This window comes from Diabrotica virgifera, chromosome 5, assembly GCF_917563875.1.
Source record: "Diabrotica virgifera virgifera chromosome 5, PGI_DIABVI_V3a".
NCBI classification, from domain to species: Eukaryota; Metazoa; Arthropoda; class Insecta; order Coleoptera; family Chrysomelidae; genus Diabrotica; species Diabrotica virgifera.
The window spans coordinates 125,533,871-125,551,468 of record NC_065447.1 but is presented as its reverse complement, the minus strand read 5'-3'; the positions used below and the strand labels follow the sequence as shown (position 1 = coordinate 125,551,468).

The 17,598-nt window shown below is 33.4% G+C and overlaps 1 protein-coding gene across 1 annotated transcript in view; it reads left to right on the top strand.

Annotated features, from left to right (window-relative positions):
- Nucleotides 1-17,598, top strand: part of LOC114341913 (serrate RNA effector molecule homolog) — a gene marked incomplete in the record, with an annotated part of 379,087 nt that overhangs the window by 197,048 nt on the left and 164,441 nt on the right. Inside the window, 1 exon segment of the mRNA XM_050652039.1 lies at nucleotides 12,561-12,627. Coding sequence (XP_050507996.1) covers nucleotides 12,561-12,627 — 67 coding nt within the window.

The following is a 17,598-nucleotide window of genomic DNA, read 5'->3' as shown; positions in this document are numbered from 1 at the left end:
GACCCCCCTCAGGCGAAAATAAATATCAATTCAATAATCCTAAAAAAAGAAAAGAGAATTCTCAAACAAAAAGAAAAATTAGGCCCATCCAAAAAATAATTGAAAACCCACTTATCCTAGGGGTGGTAACACTACGTGACCATACATCAGAGAAAAGTAATTAAATCACCCTCAAGATCCATGACCGCCCCCTTACCCCTCCTTAGCTTTCTTATTTCAAATGGTATACCCTGTATATTTTTTACGTTTTGAAGTCCTTAAGAAATACTGATTATTTTTCATGGTATATTTCCTATACCTAAATGCCATAATTTAGGAGTTGTTGCTACATTTATTAAAAAAAAAATTAAACAAATTATAAAAATAAATTTTTTCGGCCCGCGTAAACATTATTTTAGATTATTTGGATCATTGGGAACAAAAAAGATCTTTTGTAATGTTTCTTTAAAAGTAATCGTTTCCGAGTTATAAACAATTTAAAACTGAAAAAAATCAAATAATTACGATTTTCAAGGTTCAAAAACACAAATAAAATATATTATTTTTGAAACTGCAAAGTACCCAAATTCAAGTTCAAGCCTTATTTTATCAGTTACTGATAAGTAATTTGAGCTTGTTTCATTTTAAAATATTGTTTTTTAGTTGCTAATACAGCCCGATCGCCCGTAATCTCATATGCGCTTCATTAACAATTAAAAAGCAATGTTTTAGAATAAAACGTACCAAAAAGTCTTATGACGAGCTCCTAGAAGAAGGGTTGAGCTTGAATTTAGGTACTTCGTAATTTCAAAAATTATATTTTGATTTGTGTTTTTAACTCTTTCTTTAACTTTTAATTGTTTATAACTTGAAAATGATTAACTTTAGAGAAAAATTACAGAAGATATTTTTTGTTCCCATTGATCCGAACGTAAAATAATGTCTATCCGGTCTGAAAAAAATTATTTATTTGTTTAATTTTTATTTTAATAAATGTAGCAATAATTTCGAAATTATGACATTTAGGTCTAAGGAATATAACATGAAAAATAATCAGTATTTCTTAAGGACTTCTAAGGACTCTAGATTTCCAGAAAAACGGAAGATCTGACAACAATGTAATTATCACTATAATATCGGCCGCATTAGAAAACGCCTACCCACCAGAATACTATTATAAAACTATGGCTACAAGAGGTTTTTCTAATCCGTGTCGATTATACAGGATATTGAACTTAATATTATGTTTCATTGTAATTTGTTTTTTAAATTATATTCTGTATAACATAAAACTACTTTATATTCTTGTAACGAGGAAGTGAAGTGGATGTTAAATTTAAAATAAAGTAAGGGTGTCTCATTAAAAAAATAAATCTTTGGTGCGGTACAGTGTTATCGAAGACCATTATATTTGTTCTGAAGCTATTTCCTTGTGGCATTTTTATAATTAAGTATTTTCAATGGGAAATAAGCCACAATTTTACTAAAAAATGAATTTATTAACGTTTCGAAGCCCAAATCGGGTTTCGTTGTCAAAATACAAAATACTATTAAAATAAACGTTTATTTTAATAGTATTTTGTATTTTGACAACGAAACCCGATTTGGGCTTCGAAACGTTAATAAATTCATTTTTTAGTAAAATTGTGGCTTATTTCCCATAGAAAATACTTAACCATTATATTTATAACTAATTTTAAAATGTGAAGCTGACAGTTGCCTTCTTTTTTTTTTGTAAATAACTTTTTTTGTTATCTCCTATAATAACATGTATAATAGACGTCGCAAAAATTGATCACTCTGTATACAGTACAAGGCGTTATATGACTATTTGGTTGTATGTAAATAATTAAAATAGAAAGTGATAATATATATCTAGAAACAACTTGAGAAAAATGTAAGTACTCGTTTCACTGTATTCATATTTTTGAGACCATTTGTGCTTATAATTTTTAATCTAAAGTTAAGCAAACTGAATGTGACAAATACATGTTACAAGTAATCAAGATAGGTTATATAGACCGTCGGATTTCAATATAAGTTCAGCCACGATTTTTTTTCCTTATGACCTTTGAGAATACTGAAAGATGGAATCAAGGAGGGTAAAATATGTAAAAACTGTGTGGTTTCCTAGGAAAATTGCGTGAAAATTTTTTTGTAAAGAAAATCACATATGTTACGACGATTTTGAAACATTTTGGCATAAGGATAAGGATGTTAATTAATTAATTACCTAAGCCTGTAATGTTAATAAGTCAGTGTCACTTGAAAGTTCGTTAGTTTTCACAATAGGTTTTTGAAACCTGCAAAAAAGGATACAGACAGGTCGTGAAAACAAAAAATTTTACCGTGGAAAAGTTTAGGAAAATAAGGAAAATTAGATTTTCAGAAAAACTATCCCGGTTTAACTCTAAATTTCCTTTACTTTTTGATTATCCCATGTGGCATTTTCAGTACACAAAAAGTCATAAGAGATAAAATCGGGATTGAACTTCGTATTGTTTACAAAATAAAATTGATTAAATTCAAAAATGAATAACCATTTTCAATTTCGTTGCAAAATGAAAATACAGCCGAACCATATTCTAGTCCAATCAGAGAGTGCAGCAAGCGCCTCTACCGGTTTCGAAACTTATTAGTCTCTCATCAGGAGGCACATATGCTGCTCTCCCTGATTCAACCAAAACAAACTCCAGCGTGCAGTCCCGGATTGCAACGAACGAAATGGCATAGATGCCCTAGCGGCAACTGCTAGCAAAAAGACTAAGTTTTCACTCTAATGGCATATAAAACAACATAATGCTATTCTACATCCCACCAATGAGAACCTTCTCTGGTTACATCTCCGAGGCTTCTACAATTTGCAAGCCATACGGATGCTGAGACTAAGGAAGATGAGGGAATTCTACAATTTACAATTCACGTCCCATCTGCCCAGCGCGGTAAAGTTCCAACGAGAACGGTTCCCTTCATACTCCAATCAGAGTAAATGTAAATCAAAAATGAATAACCATTTTCAATTTCGTTGCAAAATGAAAATACAGCCGAACCATATTCTAGTCCAATCAGAGAGTGCAGCAAGCACCTCTACCGGTTTCGAAACTTATTAGTCTCTCATCAGGTTATTCATTTTTGATTTACATTTACTCTGATTGGAGTATGAAGGGAACCATTCTCGTTGGAACTTTACCGCGCTGGGCAGATGGGACGTGAATTGTAAATTGTAGAATTCCCTCATCTTCCTTAGTCTCAGCATCCGTATGGCTTACAAATTGTAGAAGCCTCGGAGTTGTAACCAGAGAAGGTTCCCATTGGTGGGATGTAGAATAGCATTATGTTGTTTTATATGCCATTAGAGTGAAAACTTGGTCTTTTTGCTAGCAGTTGCCGCTAGGGCATCTATGCCATTTCGTTCGTTGCAATCCAGGACTGCACGCTGGGGTTTGTTTTGGTTGAATCAGGGAGAGCAGCATATGTGCCTCCTGATGAGAGACTAATAAGTTTCGAAACCGGTAGAGGTGCTTGCTGCACTCTCTGATTGGACTAGAATATGGTTCGGCTGTATTTTCATTTTGCAACGAAATTGAAAATGGTTATTCATTTTTTATTTACATTTACTCTGATTGGAGTATGAAGGGAACCATTCTCGTTGGAACTTTACCGCGCTGGGCAGATGGGACGTGAACCTCATCTTCCTTAGTCTCAGCATCCGTATGGCTTGCAAATTGTAGAAGCCTCGGAGGTGTAACCACAGAAGGTTCCCATTGTTTTCATTCTGGTGGGATGTAGAATAGCATTATGTTGTTTTATATGCCATTAGAGTGAAGACTTCGTCTTTTTGATTAAATTCATTTCGTCGTGTCAGAGCAAATCAGTAAAATTCACTTTTCAGTAAAAAAAAATTAATTCATAGAAAAAGGAAAGAAGTACTTGTATTTATAAAAAAAATAAACATAATAGACATAAATAAGTATAAGGCATTGACCATTAACAGTTGAACTATTTTCATGTCAGTAAAATCTTACGTTAATATTTCATTATAGAGCATAACATTTTTGGGGATGATATTCTACTAACAAAAACATTTAAAAAATAACCCATCCCTTTTGAATATCCACAGTAAAACTCCATACAAAATATTATAAAGGCTTTTTTCTCTACAGCGAAGATTCGAGACGAGTAATAAAAAATAATTACTTGTGTGAGAAAGAAAACAGGATTTTTCGCGTTTTTTAAATCGTTAAAAGTTATAAAAGTTTAAATACCAACAATATAATGGTGACTTTTTTATCTTACGGAAATTTAAGCTATGCGCGCAATGCATAAGCTTTCGCGTACTTATTAGGGTTTTTGAAATACAGGTGAGATTCATGTTAAAGAAGATGTTTTTTTAATTTGGTGGTATAAGCTGGTATGAAAGTAAAGCATGCATTAAGTGAAATAAAGTTTATTTATTATTTTTGTAATAAATAGAATTTGTTTCAAGGATGGACATTTTTTTATTTCTTTTTAGTATTGCATAATTAAACTAGCTTAATATATTCTCTTATTTTTAACTATAGTTAGCTATAATTTATGTATTGTAATGATATATCTATTTTTACCCAGTTATAAACCATAGTCTGCAGTTATTTATTTTTGTCTGTAACCGCAACAGACATCAGAGGAGATGTTGCGAAGATAGTAACTCTAACAGAGAGTACTTATTGAATATGTGCGCCATTTATAGCATTCCTGTGTCGCCCGGATTCTGTGGATTGGTCTGAATCGATATTGGATATTGGAATTGGAATTATTGATACGTGTTTAGGGGTAGTTTCGTATTGCTGAGATGCAATCTCTTTACGATTGATCGGGCGTTTTTGAATTTTGATAGATCCATGCATAATAGGGTGATATTAATTATTATTTTTATTGGAAATTAACCACAATGTCAGATTAAAATTTGTTTATTTCGACGTTTAGATTTGCACGTCGTAATTCGTTCTCAAAATACAAATTATCAAGTAAAAATAAATTTAATCAATGTAACTGTAACCTTTCTCTGTTCGGCGGTAAACTGGTTTTGTATAAAATGTTTGAAAGTATAGCTTTCTTATCGCGGGCTACGTAGATCTTGGGATTTCAATAGAAACTCGGTCACGATTTTATCCGTGATGTCTTTTACAGTACTGAAAGATGAAATCAAGGAGAGTAAAATAAGTGAAAGCTGGAGTTTCCTAGGGAAACCTACGGAAAATTGAATTGTCTTTTGTAAAGAATATCACATGTGCTGCAATGATTTTCTCCCTTATGTCATTTTACAAATCGATAGAGGAGTATAGATTCTTTCAAAATTTTGGCATAAGGGCCACTGGTGTCCTAAGGGTGTTAATTATGACATAAATATTGTTGCAGTTCTTGATGGGTTCAGGGATTAAGAGAATTGTTACTCTGTTTTAACAAGTTTATTAAAATTCCTAATAAACTAAAGTACAAAAATAAGTCCTCCAAAATTCAAACGTGACAACAATTATTATGACAAAACTTCTAAATTGACAAATATATCTGTCAGATTCCTTATTAGTCTGACTTACTCCATCTACTTACACATGCTAGGTGATTTATAACACCGCCCCCTTCTTTCAAGCTGTTCGCCCCGAACAGTACCTAAATGGACCAGGTCGGTGGATTCTGCCCTTCATAAGGACACAGTCTCTCTAGGTGGACGACCTTCGGCTTACTTCGTGGCGTCAGTTGCACCCTATACACAAGGTCGTTTATCTTCTTAATGACCAGGTACGGTCCCTCCCAGGGCCGCTGCAACTTGGGACTTAGACCTTTCCTTCTCGTTGGTGGGTAGAGCCAAACTGCATCACCTTCCTTGAAACTAACAGGTGTGGATTTCTGATCGAACCTAACCTTCATCCGGTCACTGGTGAGTTGTAGCTTGTTTCTGGCGAAATCGTGGACCTTAACCAGTCGATCCTTTAGACCGCTGACATACTCGGGAAGTGTCTCTTGACCCGCCTCTCCGTCTGGTACATTACTATGTAGGAGATCGATGGGAAGCCTCATCTCTCGACCAGTTAACAGCATTGCTGGAGTGTAACCAGTTGCATCATGTTGGGAACTTCGGTATGCTAGCAGAAACAGAGGCACCAGTTTGTCCCAGTCTCTCTGGTTTTCGTCTACAAACAGGGACAGGTAGTTGTTGATGGTCCGGTTATGTCTTTCTACCATGCCGTCGGATTGAGGATGGAGCGGTGTTGTTCTGGTCTTCTTAATTCCTAACAAAGCCATCATGGTCTTCCAAACTGCTGATTCGAAGTTGCGCCCCTGGTCAGAATGAAGCAGAAGTGGAACACCATGTCGGGAAACGACATTCTCAAGCAGGGCTTCACCAACTGTGACTGCTTCTTGGTTGGGTAGTGCAACTACTTCAGGGCATTTGGAAAAATAATCCATAGCAACCATCAAATATTTGTTTCCTGATGCTGTCTCTGGAAATGGTCCCAAAATGTCTACAGCAACTCGTTCCCATGGAGTTCCAGTAATATATTGTTGGAGTTTTCCCCTAAGTCTTGTTTTGGGTCCCTTCTTGGATGCACACAGGTCACATCGTTTGCACCATTCTTCCACATCTTGCCGACAATGAACCCAATAATACCTCTCACGGACTCTGGCCAGAGTCCTATTTATTCCAAAATGCCCGCCGGAGCGACTATCGTGAAGTTCTGCAAGCACGTCCTTAACACATGACCTTGGGAGAACAACTTGGGGCACTGTTCTTGTTCCATCTGGACTCTCCCATTTACGAGTGATGATGTCTTCTCGTAGACACAGGGAGTCCCACTGAAGCCAATAGCCCTTAACTGCTTGCCCATATTTTGCAATCTCCTGCCACTGTGGTCTAGCTCCGTGGTCCAGCCACTCCCGAACTATTTTTAGATCTGTATCTTCCTTCTGTTCAGCCTGAAGGTTTTCTAGAGCTTCTTCGTCATTTCTATCCTCTATGGTTCTCAACTGTAGAATCTGGCCATCTCGTTCTTCTTGGCGGTCGCAGAATCGACAGTTCCTCCCGTTGCATGGTCTTCTCGAGAGACCGTCGGCATTCCCATGACTTCTTCCCGCTCTGTGACGAATTTCAAAATCATAAGTCTGTAGTTTCTCCAGCCACCGAGCTATATGACCTTCAGGTGTCTTGAAATTGAGAAGCCATTGCAAGGCAGAATGATCGGTTCTTATCAAGAATTTTCTGCCATAGAGGAACGAATGGTAGTGTTCTACTGCTTTGACGACTGCCAATAACTCCTTTCTGGTGACACAGTAGTTTCTTTCTGCTTTTCCCAAAGTTTTGCTGAAGTATCCTATGACGCGTTCCTCGCCCTCTTGTACTTGGGAAAGCACCGCCCCGATACCATTTTGAGAAGCATCTGTATCAAGCACGAAAAGACCCTGTTCTTTCGGATATGCCAGGATTGGAGCCGTAGTCAATTTATGCTTGAGTGTGGTGAAGGCAAGCTGGCACTCTGGTGTCCAGTCAAATGACAGCTTTCTCTCAGTCAGATTATGGAGAGGTTTGGCAATCTTACCAAAATCTTTCACGAAGCGACGATAGTAACTGCAAAGACCAAGGAAGCTTCGGATATCGTGTTTGTTTCTTGGTGTGGGCCATTCCTGTACTGCTTTTATTTTCGCCTGATCTGCTGCAATTCCTGAGGATGAAATTACATGTCCAAGGAAACTAACTTTTTCTTGGAAGAGCTCACACTTTTTGGCATTTACTTGTAGGTGAGCGTTCCTTAGTCTGGTGAAAACTTCTTTCAAATTGGCAAGATGTTCGTCGAAATCTTTTCCGATGACCATAATGTCGTCGAGGTATACCAGACAGATTTTCCATGTAAGTCCTCTAAGTACTAGCTCCATTAAACGTTCAAACGTGGCAGGTGCATTACACAATCCGAATGGCATCACTTTGAGTTGGTAGAGCCCATTTCCAGCAGAAAATGCGGTCTTCTCTCTGTCTTAAGGGTGTACTGCAACTTGCCAATAACCGCTTTTGAGGTCCACAGTGGAAAACCATTTCGACTCAGCCAAGGCACTAAGTGTATCATCAATACGGGGTAGTGGATAGCTGTCCTTCTTGGTAACGCTATTCAGCCTCCTGTAGTCGACACAGAACCGCGTTGAGCCATCTTTCTTGGTGACCAACACCACTGGAGAAGACCAGGGGCTACTCGACTCTTCGATGACATTCTCCTTTCGCATATCTTCAAGGATGGCAAAAGCTTCTTTTTGTTTTGCAAATGGAAGACGTCTTGGTGCCTGTCTTATGGGGTTGGAGTTGTCAGTGTTAATCCGATGTTGGACTAAGTCAGTGCGGCCAGTTATTTCTCCTTTAAAGAATATGTCACTTTCGTTGTTGATGAACTCTTCTGCTTTTTGGTATTCATCTTCAGATAGATGTCCCCATGACTTCTTAAGATTTTCCAAAATTTCAGTGGAGAGTTGGTGTGTACTGCTAGCTGTTAGCACGTTTTCTTCTATTCTGGTCACTCTTACAACTGGCTCGCATATTCCAAGCACTTGGCCCTTTTTGAAAGTAATTTTATTGCCATTCGGGTTGGCCACCCTTACTGGAACGGTCTGCTTATCCCCATCTACCAAACATCTGGCCACAATGACGCCCTCATGAATCTGCTCGTCTGGTTCTAATAACATGGCTCCCAAGCCACCAGATGCATCAATTTGTGCAACCACGATCTTTTCACTGTTAGGAGGGATCTTCGTGTCTTCTGCTACTAACATCTTTAGCCCATTGTGCTGCTTTCTGGAGGATGACAGTAGAATTTCTTCATTGCCGACGACTAAGGTCCTGTGTCTGACATCTACAATAAACCCATGTTCGGACATAATGTCGACACCTAGGATGAACTCGTCTACGATGTCGGCTACTAGGACCACTACTTCTATCTCGATGTGTCCCAGCTCGATTTTTACGCAACTGTCCCCATAAACAGTAATGTTTTCGCCTGTCGCTGTCTCTAGTATGGGAGGTTTCGATATTATTCGTGTAGATGACTGGTCCAGTAAACGTTTACTCATAACTGACCTAGTTGCCCCAGTATCGATGGTAAAACTGCATCTGTCGCCATTGAGAAGTCCATCGGCAACTAAGCTGTCACTACTTCGTCTTATTGTGGATATTGAGAATCTGGGAGCTTGGGACAGGTCAGCCAACGTGCGCCCCTTGACGTTGACTTCTTTTAGTTTTCCGAATTGCGTTGATATTGTGGAGCTTGCCTACTGTCCTCTGATCTTGTACGTTGTCTGCAATCACGTTGAAGGTGGCCTATCAATCCACAAAAATAACACTTTGGGCGCCCCTGACGTTTTTGCTTCAAAGATTCAGCTATTGGGCCAAGATATTTCTCGAATTGGGCGGCCAACACCTGGGACAACGTATTTAGATCGCCTTCTTCCACTTCAGCAACACCTCTTATTTGATGGACTTTGCGTTGATGGCGGGACACATTCTTCACGGCTTCGTACTCCAATGCTGCGACAATAGCGTCCTTCAATATTTGGTAGCGTCCTCTTCCTAATCGTAATGTTTGCTGGAGGTCTACATCTCGCAGGCCATCAAGGAAACATTGGATGGTAAACTGGTGTAGAAACTCTTCAGGGGCTTCGGGCCAAGCGAGTCGTGCCATCTTTTCTACTTCTGCTCCGTATTCTTGCACAGATTCGTTGGAGCCTTGGATACGCACTTTTAGTTGGCTCTGGTATACTTGCTTCAAATATTGGCTGCCGTATCTTAGTTCTAGAGCCGATACGACAGTCTCATATTTCTTTTGTGCGTCCTCTGGAATGTTTTGGAGGATTTCTACAGCCTTACCTCGAAGTGCTAATATGAGAGCAGTTGCCTTCTGTTCATTTGTCCATCCATTATTCTGTGCAGCAGCTTCGAATTGTCTTCTATACACTGGCCAGGATATCTCGCCGTCAAATGTAGGAGGCTTAATTATTCCGTTGACAGGGGAACAAATCACTTCTGGTTTACCTTCAACTCTCAGTTTCTGGGACTTTTCAACCTCTAGGCGGATATTCTCAAGAGTTCTCGTTACCTCATCGTGCCTTTTTTCTACTAGGCCTCTTGTTACTTCAATCTCTTTAATCATATCTTCTTTTGTCTCTTCGATTTCTTTTTTCATATCTTCTTTTGTCTCTGCGATTTCTTTTTTCATATCTTCTTTTGTCTATTCGATTTCTTTTTTCATATCTTCTGTACTCACTTTTGAAGTCTCTATTTTTGAGATAAGTGTCACGAGCAACTCTCTGTCTTCTAGACGACGTAAATTTTCTGTTTCTTTTTCTTCCTGCCGACGTTTGTCTTCATTTTCTTTTTCTTCCTGCCGACGTTTTTCCATGGCGGCAATCATGTCTTTAATTTCTTCCATCGTCTCGCTTCTTGTTTTCACCATATAAATTATCTTAATCCCACTTTACTTCTGACACCAATTGTTGCAGTTCTTGATGGGTTCAGGGATTAAGAGAATTGTTACTCTGTTTTAACAAGTTTATTAAAATTCCTAATAAACTAAAGTACAAAAATAAGTCCTCCAAAATTCAAACGTGACAAAAACAATTATTATGACAAAACTTCTAAATTGACAAATATATCTGTCAGATTCCTTATTAGTCTGACTTACTCCATCTACTTACACATGCTAGGTGATTTATAACAATATGTAATGGTAATAGGTCAGTATCCGTGATTTTCTCCGTCATGAAACTTAAAAATTAATCTTGCATAACGGTAGATCGTGAAAACAAAAAAATTTGCCTTGGAAAAGTTGCGTAAATTAAGTTTAATTTAAATTTTTAGAAGAACGAACTCGGTTCAACTCAAAATTTCCTTTTCTTTTTTATTATTTCATATGAAATTCTCATTAAAAAGAAGGCATAACGCGACCACTACATGGAGCGATGACGGTCGCCAATTTAATAGTTTTTTTCCATCCAAAAAGTGCACAACGTCCCTGTATGTATGTATTGAAGTTTTCACTTCAATACATATACGTACAAAATTTATTTCGCCGAAGAGATGACGGTCGCGAAATAAATCCTTTTTCTCTATCGAAAAATAGGTTTTACATTTATTTTAAATACTTCTATACAATTTATATATAGATACACATAATATAGATACGTACAAAATTTATTTCGTCGAAGAGATGACGGTCGCGAAATAAATCTTTTTTTCCCCATCCTAAAATAGGTTTTACATTTATTTTAAATTTAAATACTTCTATACAATTTATACCGTGTGATCCAAAATTATTGTCACCATAGGTGGCTCTGAACGACAGAGATAGCTATACAGTGCATGTCTATTATTGATTCAGATATACTTTCCAGTTTACGTCAACTTTGACAGATATTTGTCAGTGTACGTACATCAACTTAAAAAACACTATAAGCGCCGGACTCCACTTGCGATTTTCTAGTCGCGCGATTGTTTTGTCGCGAAAATTGAATACATTGTTTCAAATACAAGTCAATCCACGAATATTTAGTCGCAAATGGATTGACTTGTATTTGAAACAATGTGTTCAATCTTCGCGACAAAACAATCGCGCGACTACAAATCGCAAGTGGAGTCCGGCGCTAATTGAACATAAAAAGTAGCAGAGGAAGCTAAACTTGAACTTTATACGAATTAAAAGGTCTTGAGATTGGGTATCTTTTCAACGTGTTTTCAATCTTTATTCTTTGTTTGGAAAAGTCGTCATAACAACACTGAATATAGCCGCAGTTGGCCATGACGTCACACTTCTTACAGATTAAATCAAGACATTATACGTAATTTTTTGCACGGCTAGCTTTGATCCCAATAGTTGTGGATCGCTCATTATATACATACAAATAATAATAAGCGATGACGGTCGCGAATTCAATTCTTTTTCCCCTATTCAAAAATCGCACAACGTCCCTAAAGAAGTTTTCACTTCAAAAAGTGGGGGTCAATGCGGAGCAGTAGGGATTACATTTGAGGGCATGAGTTTTGTATGAAAATTCGTCCCCCTCCCATTATAAATTAATGTGTTTTTTTTTTTTAATTTTGAAGAAGATTTTGGTTTCTGAGTTTCTGGGGGGTGGGGGGGTCACATTTTCGTTGGAACAGACTGTGTATATATATAATTCAGTTCATCTCCATGTCGAGTCAATGTCTCGTTTTAATAATTTGAACATGCTTCTATAGTTATTGTTATTTTTTTAAGAAAATTTATATTTTTTACTTCGTATTATATAGAACTTTGTTCATACCAATATCTCAAATTTCTAGTTTAAGCTTCGAAAATGTGTGCATTTAAATAATATTATGTCTAGTTTAATTTGCAATATCGACACTATTTGAAAAGTAATGATTGACATTTATCCATGAAACCTTCTTTTCTGAAAAATTAGGTATATAGACTTTATAATTTGAATTGTCCATTCTGTGCGAATGAAAACTATCCATTTATTCTGACGCAATTATTAAATCTTAATAAATATCTTTCAACTAACTTTGTCTTTTTTCCTATATCAACTAGGTTTAGACTTAAGTATCACCCAGAAGAATCTGTAAAACGAAAAGAAGAGCAAAAGGCAGCTTTGAAGGTAAGTTTCAAGTATACATATCTAAGCAATGTGTGTATATATATATATATATTATATATAATATATATATATATATATATATATATATATATATATATATATATATATTATATATATGTATATATATATATATATTTATATATATATATATATATAATATATATATATATATAATATATATATATATACAGTATGTCCCTGTAAGTTGTATCCATATGGAAAACTTTTTTATTATTAATTTTACGAAAAAAAGTCATTCTTTATAAAAAGCTCTGCATGGTCCAAAACCTAAGATTTAACCATCGAATATAAAAAATTTTGAATATTATACGAGGTATGTCAAAAAGTTTGAATTTCACTCAAGAATAAAGTAGCATTATTTTTCACAATATTGAAAATTGCTATTATGAAAAGTTGTTTTGAACTAAAAATTGTATCCTAGTATGCAATTACATCCTAATTAAAAACATTTTTTTTGAAAAATTATGGATAACTAACATTAGTTACAGTTATTTTAATTCAGACAACTCTTTTATTATTAATTTTACGAAAAAAAAGTGATTCTTAATAAAAAGTTATGCATGGTCTAAAATCTAAAATACAACCATCTTATATCAAATTTTATCAATTTTTATACGAGGTATGTCAAAAAATATGAATTTCGCTCAAGAGTAAAATACGTTTATTTTTCACAATATCGAAAATTGTTATGAAAAGTTATTTAGAATTAAAAACTATGTTTCAGTATGTAATTACATCCTTCTAATTGAAATATTCTGAACTATAAAGGTACTTTACTTTTGATCTAAATTTATCTTTTTTGACATACCTCGTATAAAATTCATAAAATTTGATATAGGATGGTTGTATTTTAAGTTTAAGACCATCCAGAACTTTTTATTAAGAATCACTTTTTTTCGTAAAATTAATAATAAAAGAGTTATCAGAATTGAAATAACTGAAAAAATAATGAGTTATCCATAATTTTTCAAATTTTTTTTTTAATTAGAAGGATGTAATTGCATATTAGAATATAGTTTTTAATTCCAAACAACTTTTTATAATATCAATTTCCAATATTACGAAAAATAAAGCTACTTTACTCTTGAGTGAAATTCAAACTTTTTGACATACCTCGTATAATATTCAAAAAATTTGATATTTGATGGTTAAATCTTAGGTTTTGGACCATGCAGAGCTTTTTATAAAGAATAACTTTTTTTCGTAAAATTAATAATAAAAAAGTTTTCCATATGGATACAACTTACAGGGACATACTGTATATATAATATAGCGTGTCTGCTTAAGTTGGAAACATATGGGAAACTTTTTTGTTATTCATTTTACGAAAAAAAGTTATTCTTTATAAAAAGTTCTGCATGCTCTAAAACCTAAGATTCAATCATCAGATATAAAATTTTGTCAATATTATACGAGGTATGTCAAAAAATATGAACTTCGTTCAAGAGTAAAGTACCTTTATTTTTCTCAATATCGAAAATTCTTATTATGAAAAGTTGTTTGGAAATAAAAGCTAAGATCAAATATGCAATTACATGCTTCTAATTGGAAAAAAATATTTTATAAATTTTTCTCAAATTTATTGATACTAACTTCGTTTTTATTTATTACACATACGATAACTCTTTTATTATTACTTTTACGAAAAAATGGTATTCTTTATAAAAAGCTCTGTATGTCCTAAGACCGAAGATGCAACCATCAGATATCACATTTTGTTAATTTTATACGAGGTATGTCAAAAAATATGAATTTCACTCAAGAGTAAAGTACCGTTATTTTTCACAATATTGAAAACGGTTATTAAAAAAGTTGTTTAGAATTAAAAACTATGTTTCAATATGCAATTACATCCTTCTAATTAAAATATTGTGAAAAATAAAGGTACTATAATCTTGAGCGAATTTTTTATTTTTTGACACACCTCGTATAAGATTAATAAAAGTTGATATATCATGGTTGTGTCTTAGATTTTAGACCATCCAAAGCTTTTTATGAAGAATAACTTTTTTTCGTAAAATGAATAATAAACGAGTTATCATATTTGTAATATTTAAAAACAATGTTGGGTAAATATCCATAAATTTGAGAAATTTTTTTTTTCAATTAGAAGCATGTAATTGCATATTTTATCTTAGTTTTTAATTCTAAACAACTTTTTATCATAAGAATTTTCGATATTGAGAGAAATAAAGGTACTTTACCCTTGACCGAAATTCGTATTTTTTGACATACCTCGTATCATATTGAGAAAATTTGATATCTGATGATTAAATCTTAGGTTTTGGGGCATGCAGAACTTTTTATAAAGAATAACTTTTTTTCGTAAAATTAATAATAAAAAAGTTTCCCATATGTTTCCAACTTAAGTAGACACGCTGTATATATATATATATATATATATATATATATATATATATATATATATATTATTATTTATTATTATTCATTTATATATAATAATATATATTATTCATTTAATATATATATATATATATATATATATATATATATATATATATATATATATATATATATATATATATATATTGCCTATTTCCTGACCGTGAATTTTTAAATAGTTGGTTTTTAATTCCTGGGTTTGCGGTCTGTTATAAATAAAACACTTGATTTTGCTTAGACGTTTCGGCTGTTTGCCATTTTCAATAACAGCCGAAACGTCTAAGCAAAATCAAGTGTTTTATTTATAACAGACCGCAAACCCAGGAATTAAAAACCAACTATTTATATATAATATATATATATATATATATATATATATATATATATATATATATAGACAGTCTTTTATGGATATTGGGTTCTGCAGCAATTGAAAGGTGTACTCTTTTAAGTTTTTATTCCAAGCTTTCGGTTTTGATTAAAACCATCATCAGGGTGCTACAATATTATATAAATGTGAGACAATATGAAAAACATGTGTAAAATAATATATACTTACAACTTATTGAGGATATTTCAAAATGATGTCATTATAATGAGATGCAAAAATGTTCTTATAATTTTGAAGCCGATGTATCGATAAAAGAAGATTTAATATCCAAAAGTTATTTATTAATTTATACAGCACAATTTCGAGAAAAGACCAAATGACAATTAAACATGACATGACATTATTTTGAAATATCTAACAAACATTTTTTTATAAATGAACAGTTTTAGTAAATGACCAATAAGAGTTCACGGTAAGTTTGAAAATATTTTTAAATGATGAAAATTAAAGTTATTAGCATTTAAATTTGATTTTCAAAAGATACAGAATATAATTTGTTTGTTGAAATTAGGGTTATATTTCAAAAAAGAGTAAAATTTAATCAAAAATTAAAATTTTGTTTAAATATGTATACAAAATTAATTTATAATGTTATTGACAGGTCAGAGTATCTAGAAGAGGAGTTATGAGATAACTCACGATTATCTAAAAAGAGTAAGTAAGAAAACATTTCATTTAGGTGGCCTATATCAGTACGATGATTCATCGAATTTGGATTTTTATTTATATGAACCATTTCCAAAAAGAGCCTCTTTGACGTATGTGACTCACGATCTAATATCTTTACGTTATTATAATCAATTTGATGATCATTATTGAAAACATGTTCACCTAATGCACTTCTATCAGGATACAATCTACAATCTGACCTATGTGAAGTTAATCTATCTCTTAGTCTTCTTGATGTTTGCCCAATATATATTTGATTACAATCTAAACAAGGAAGGCTGTAGACTGTATCAGTTTTAGAAGGCATTGGAGTCTTGTCTTTGATATTTGAAAAAACCTTATTGACTGTGAGAGCAGTCAATAAGGTTTTTAATAAATCAAACTTGCATTTAGGACTGCTCTCACAGTCAATAAGGTTTTTTCAAATATCAAAGACAAGACTCCAATGCTTTCTAAAACTGATACAGTCTACAGCCTTCCTTGTTTAGATTGTAATCAAATATATATTGGGCAAACATCAAGAAGACTAAGAGATAGATTAACTTCACATAGGTCAGATTGTAGATTGTATCCTGATAGAAGTGCATTAGGTGAACATGTTTTCAATAATGATCATCAAATTGATTATAATAACGTAAAGATATTAGATCGTGAGTCACATACGTCAAAGAGGCTCTTTTTGGAAATGGTTCATATAAATAAAAATCCAAATTCGATGAATCATCGTACTGATATAGGCCACCTAAATGAAATGTTTTCTTACTTACTCTTTTTAGATAATCGTGAGTTATCTCATAACTCCTCTTCTAGATGCTCTGACCTGTCAATAACATTATAAATTAATTTTGTATACATATTTAAACAAAATTTTAATTTTTGATTAAATTTTACTCTTTTTTGAAATATAACCTTAATTTCAACAAACAAATTATATTCTGTATCTTTTGAAAGTCAAATTTAAATGCTAATAACTTTAATTTTCATCATTTAAAAATATTTTCAAACTTACCGTGAACTCTTATTGGTAATTTACTAAAACTGTTCATTTATAAAAAAAAATGTTTGTTAGATATTTCAAAATAATGTCATGTCATGTTTAATTGTCATTTGGTCTTTTCTCGAAATTGTGCTGTATAAATTAATAAATAACTTTTGGATATTAAATCTTCTTTTATCGATACATCGGCTTCAAAATTATAAGAACATTTTTGCATCTCATAATGACATCATTTTGAAATATCCTCAATAAGTTGTAAGTATATATTATTTTACACATATTTTTCATATTGTCTCACATTTATATAATATTGTAGCACCCTGATGATGGTTTTAATCAAAACCGAAAGCTTGGAATAAAAACTTAAAAGAGTACACCTTTCAATTGCTGCAGAACCCAATATCCATAAAAGTCTGTCTATATACTGTCAGCAAAGACTCCTTGTCTTATTATATATATATATATATATATATATATATATATATATATA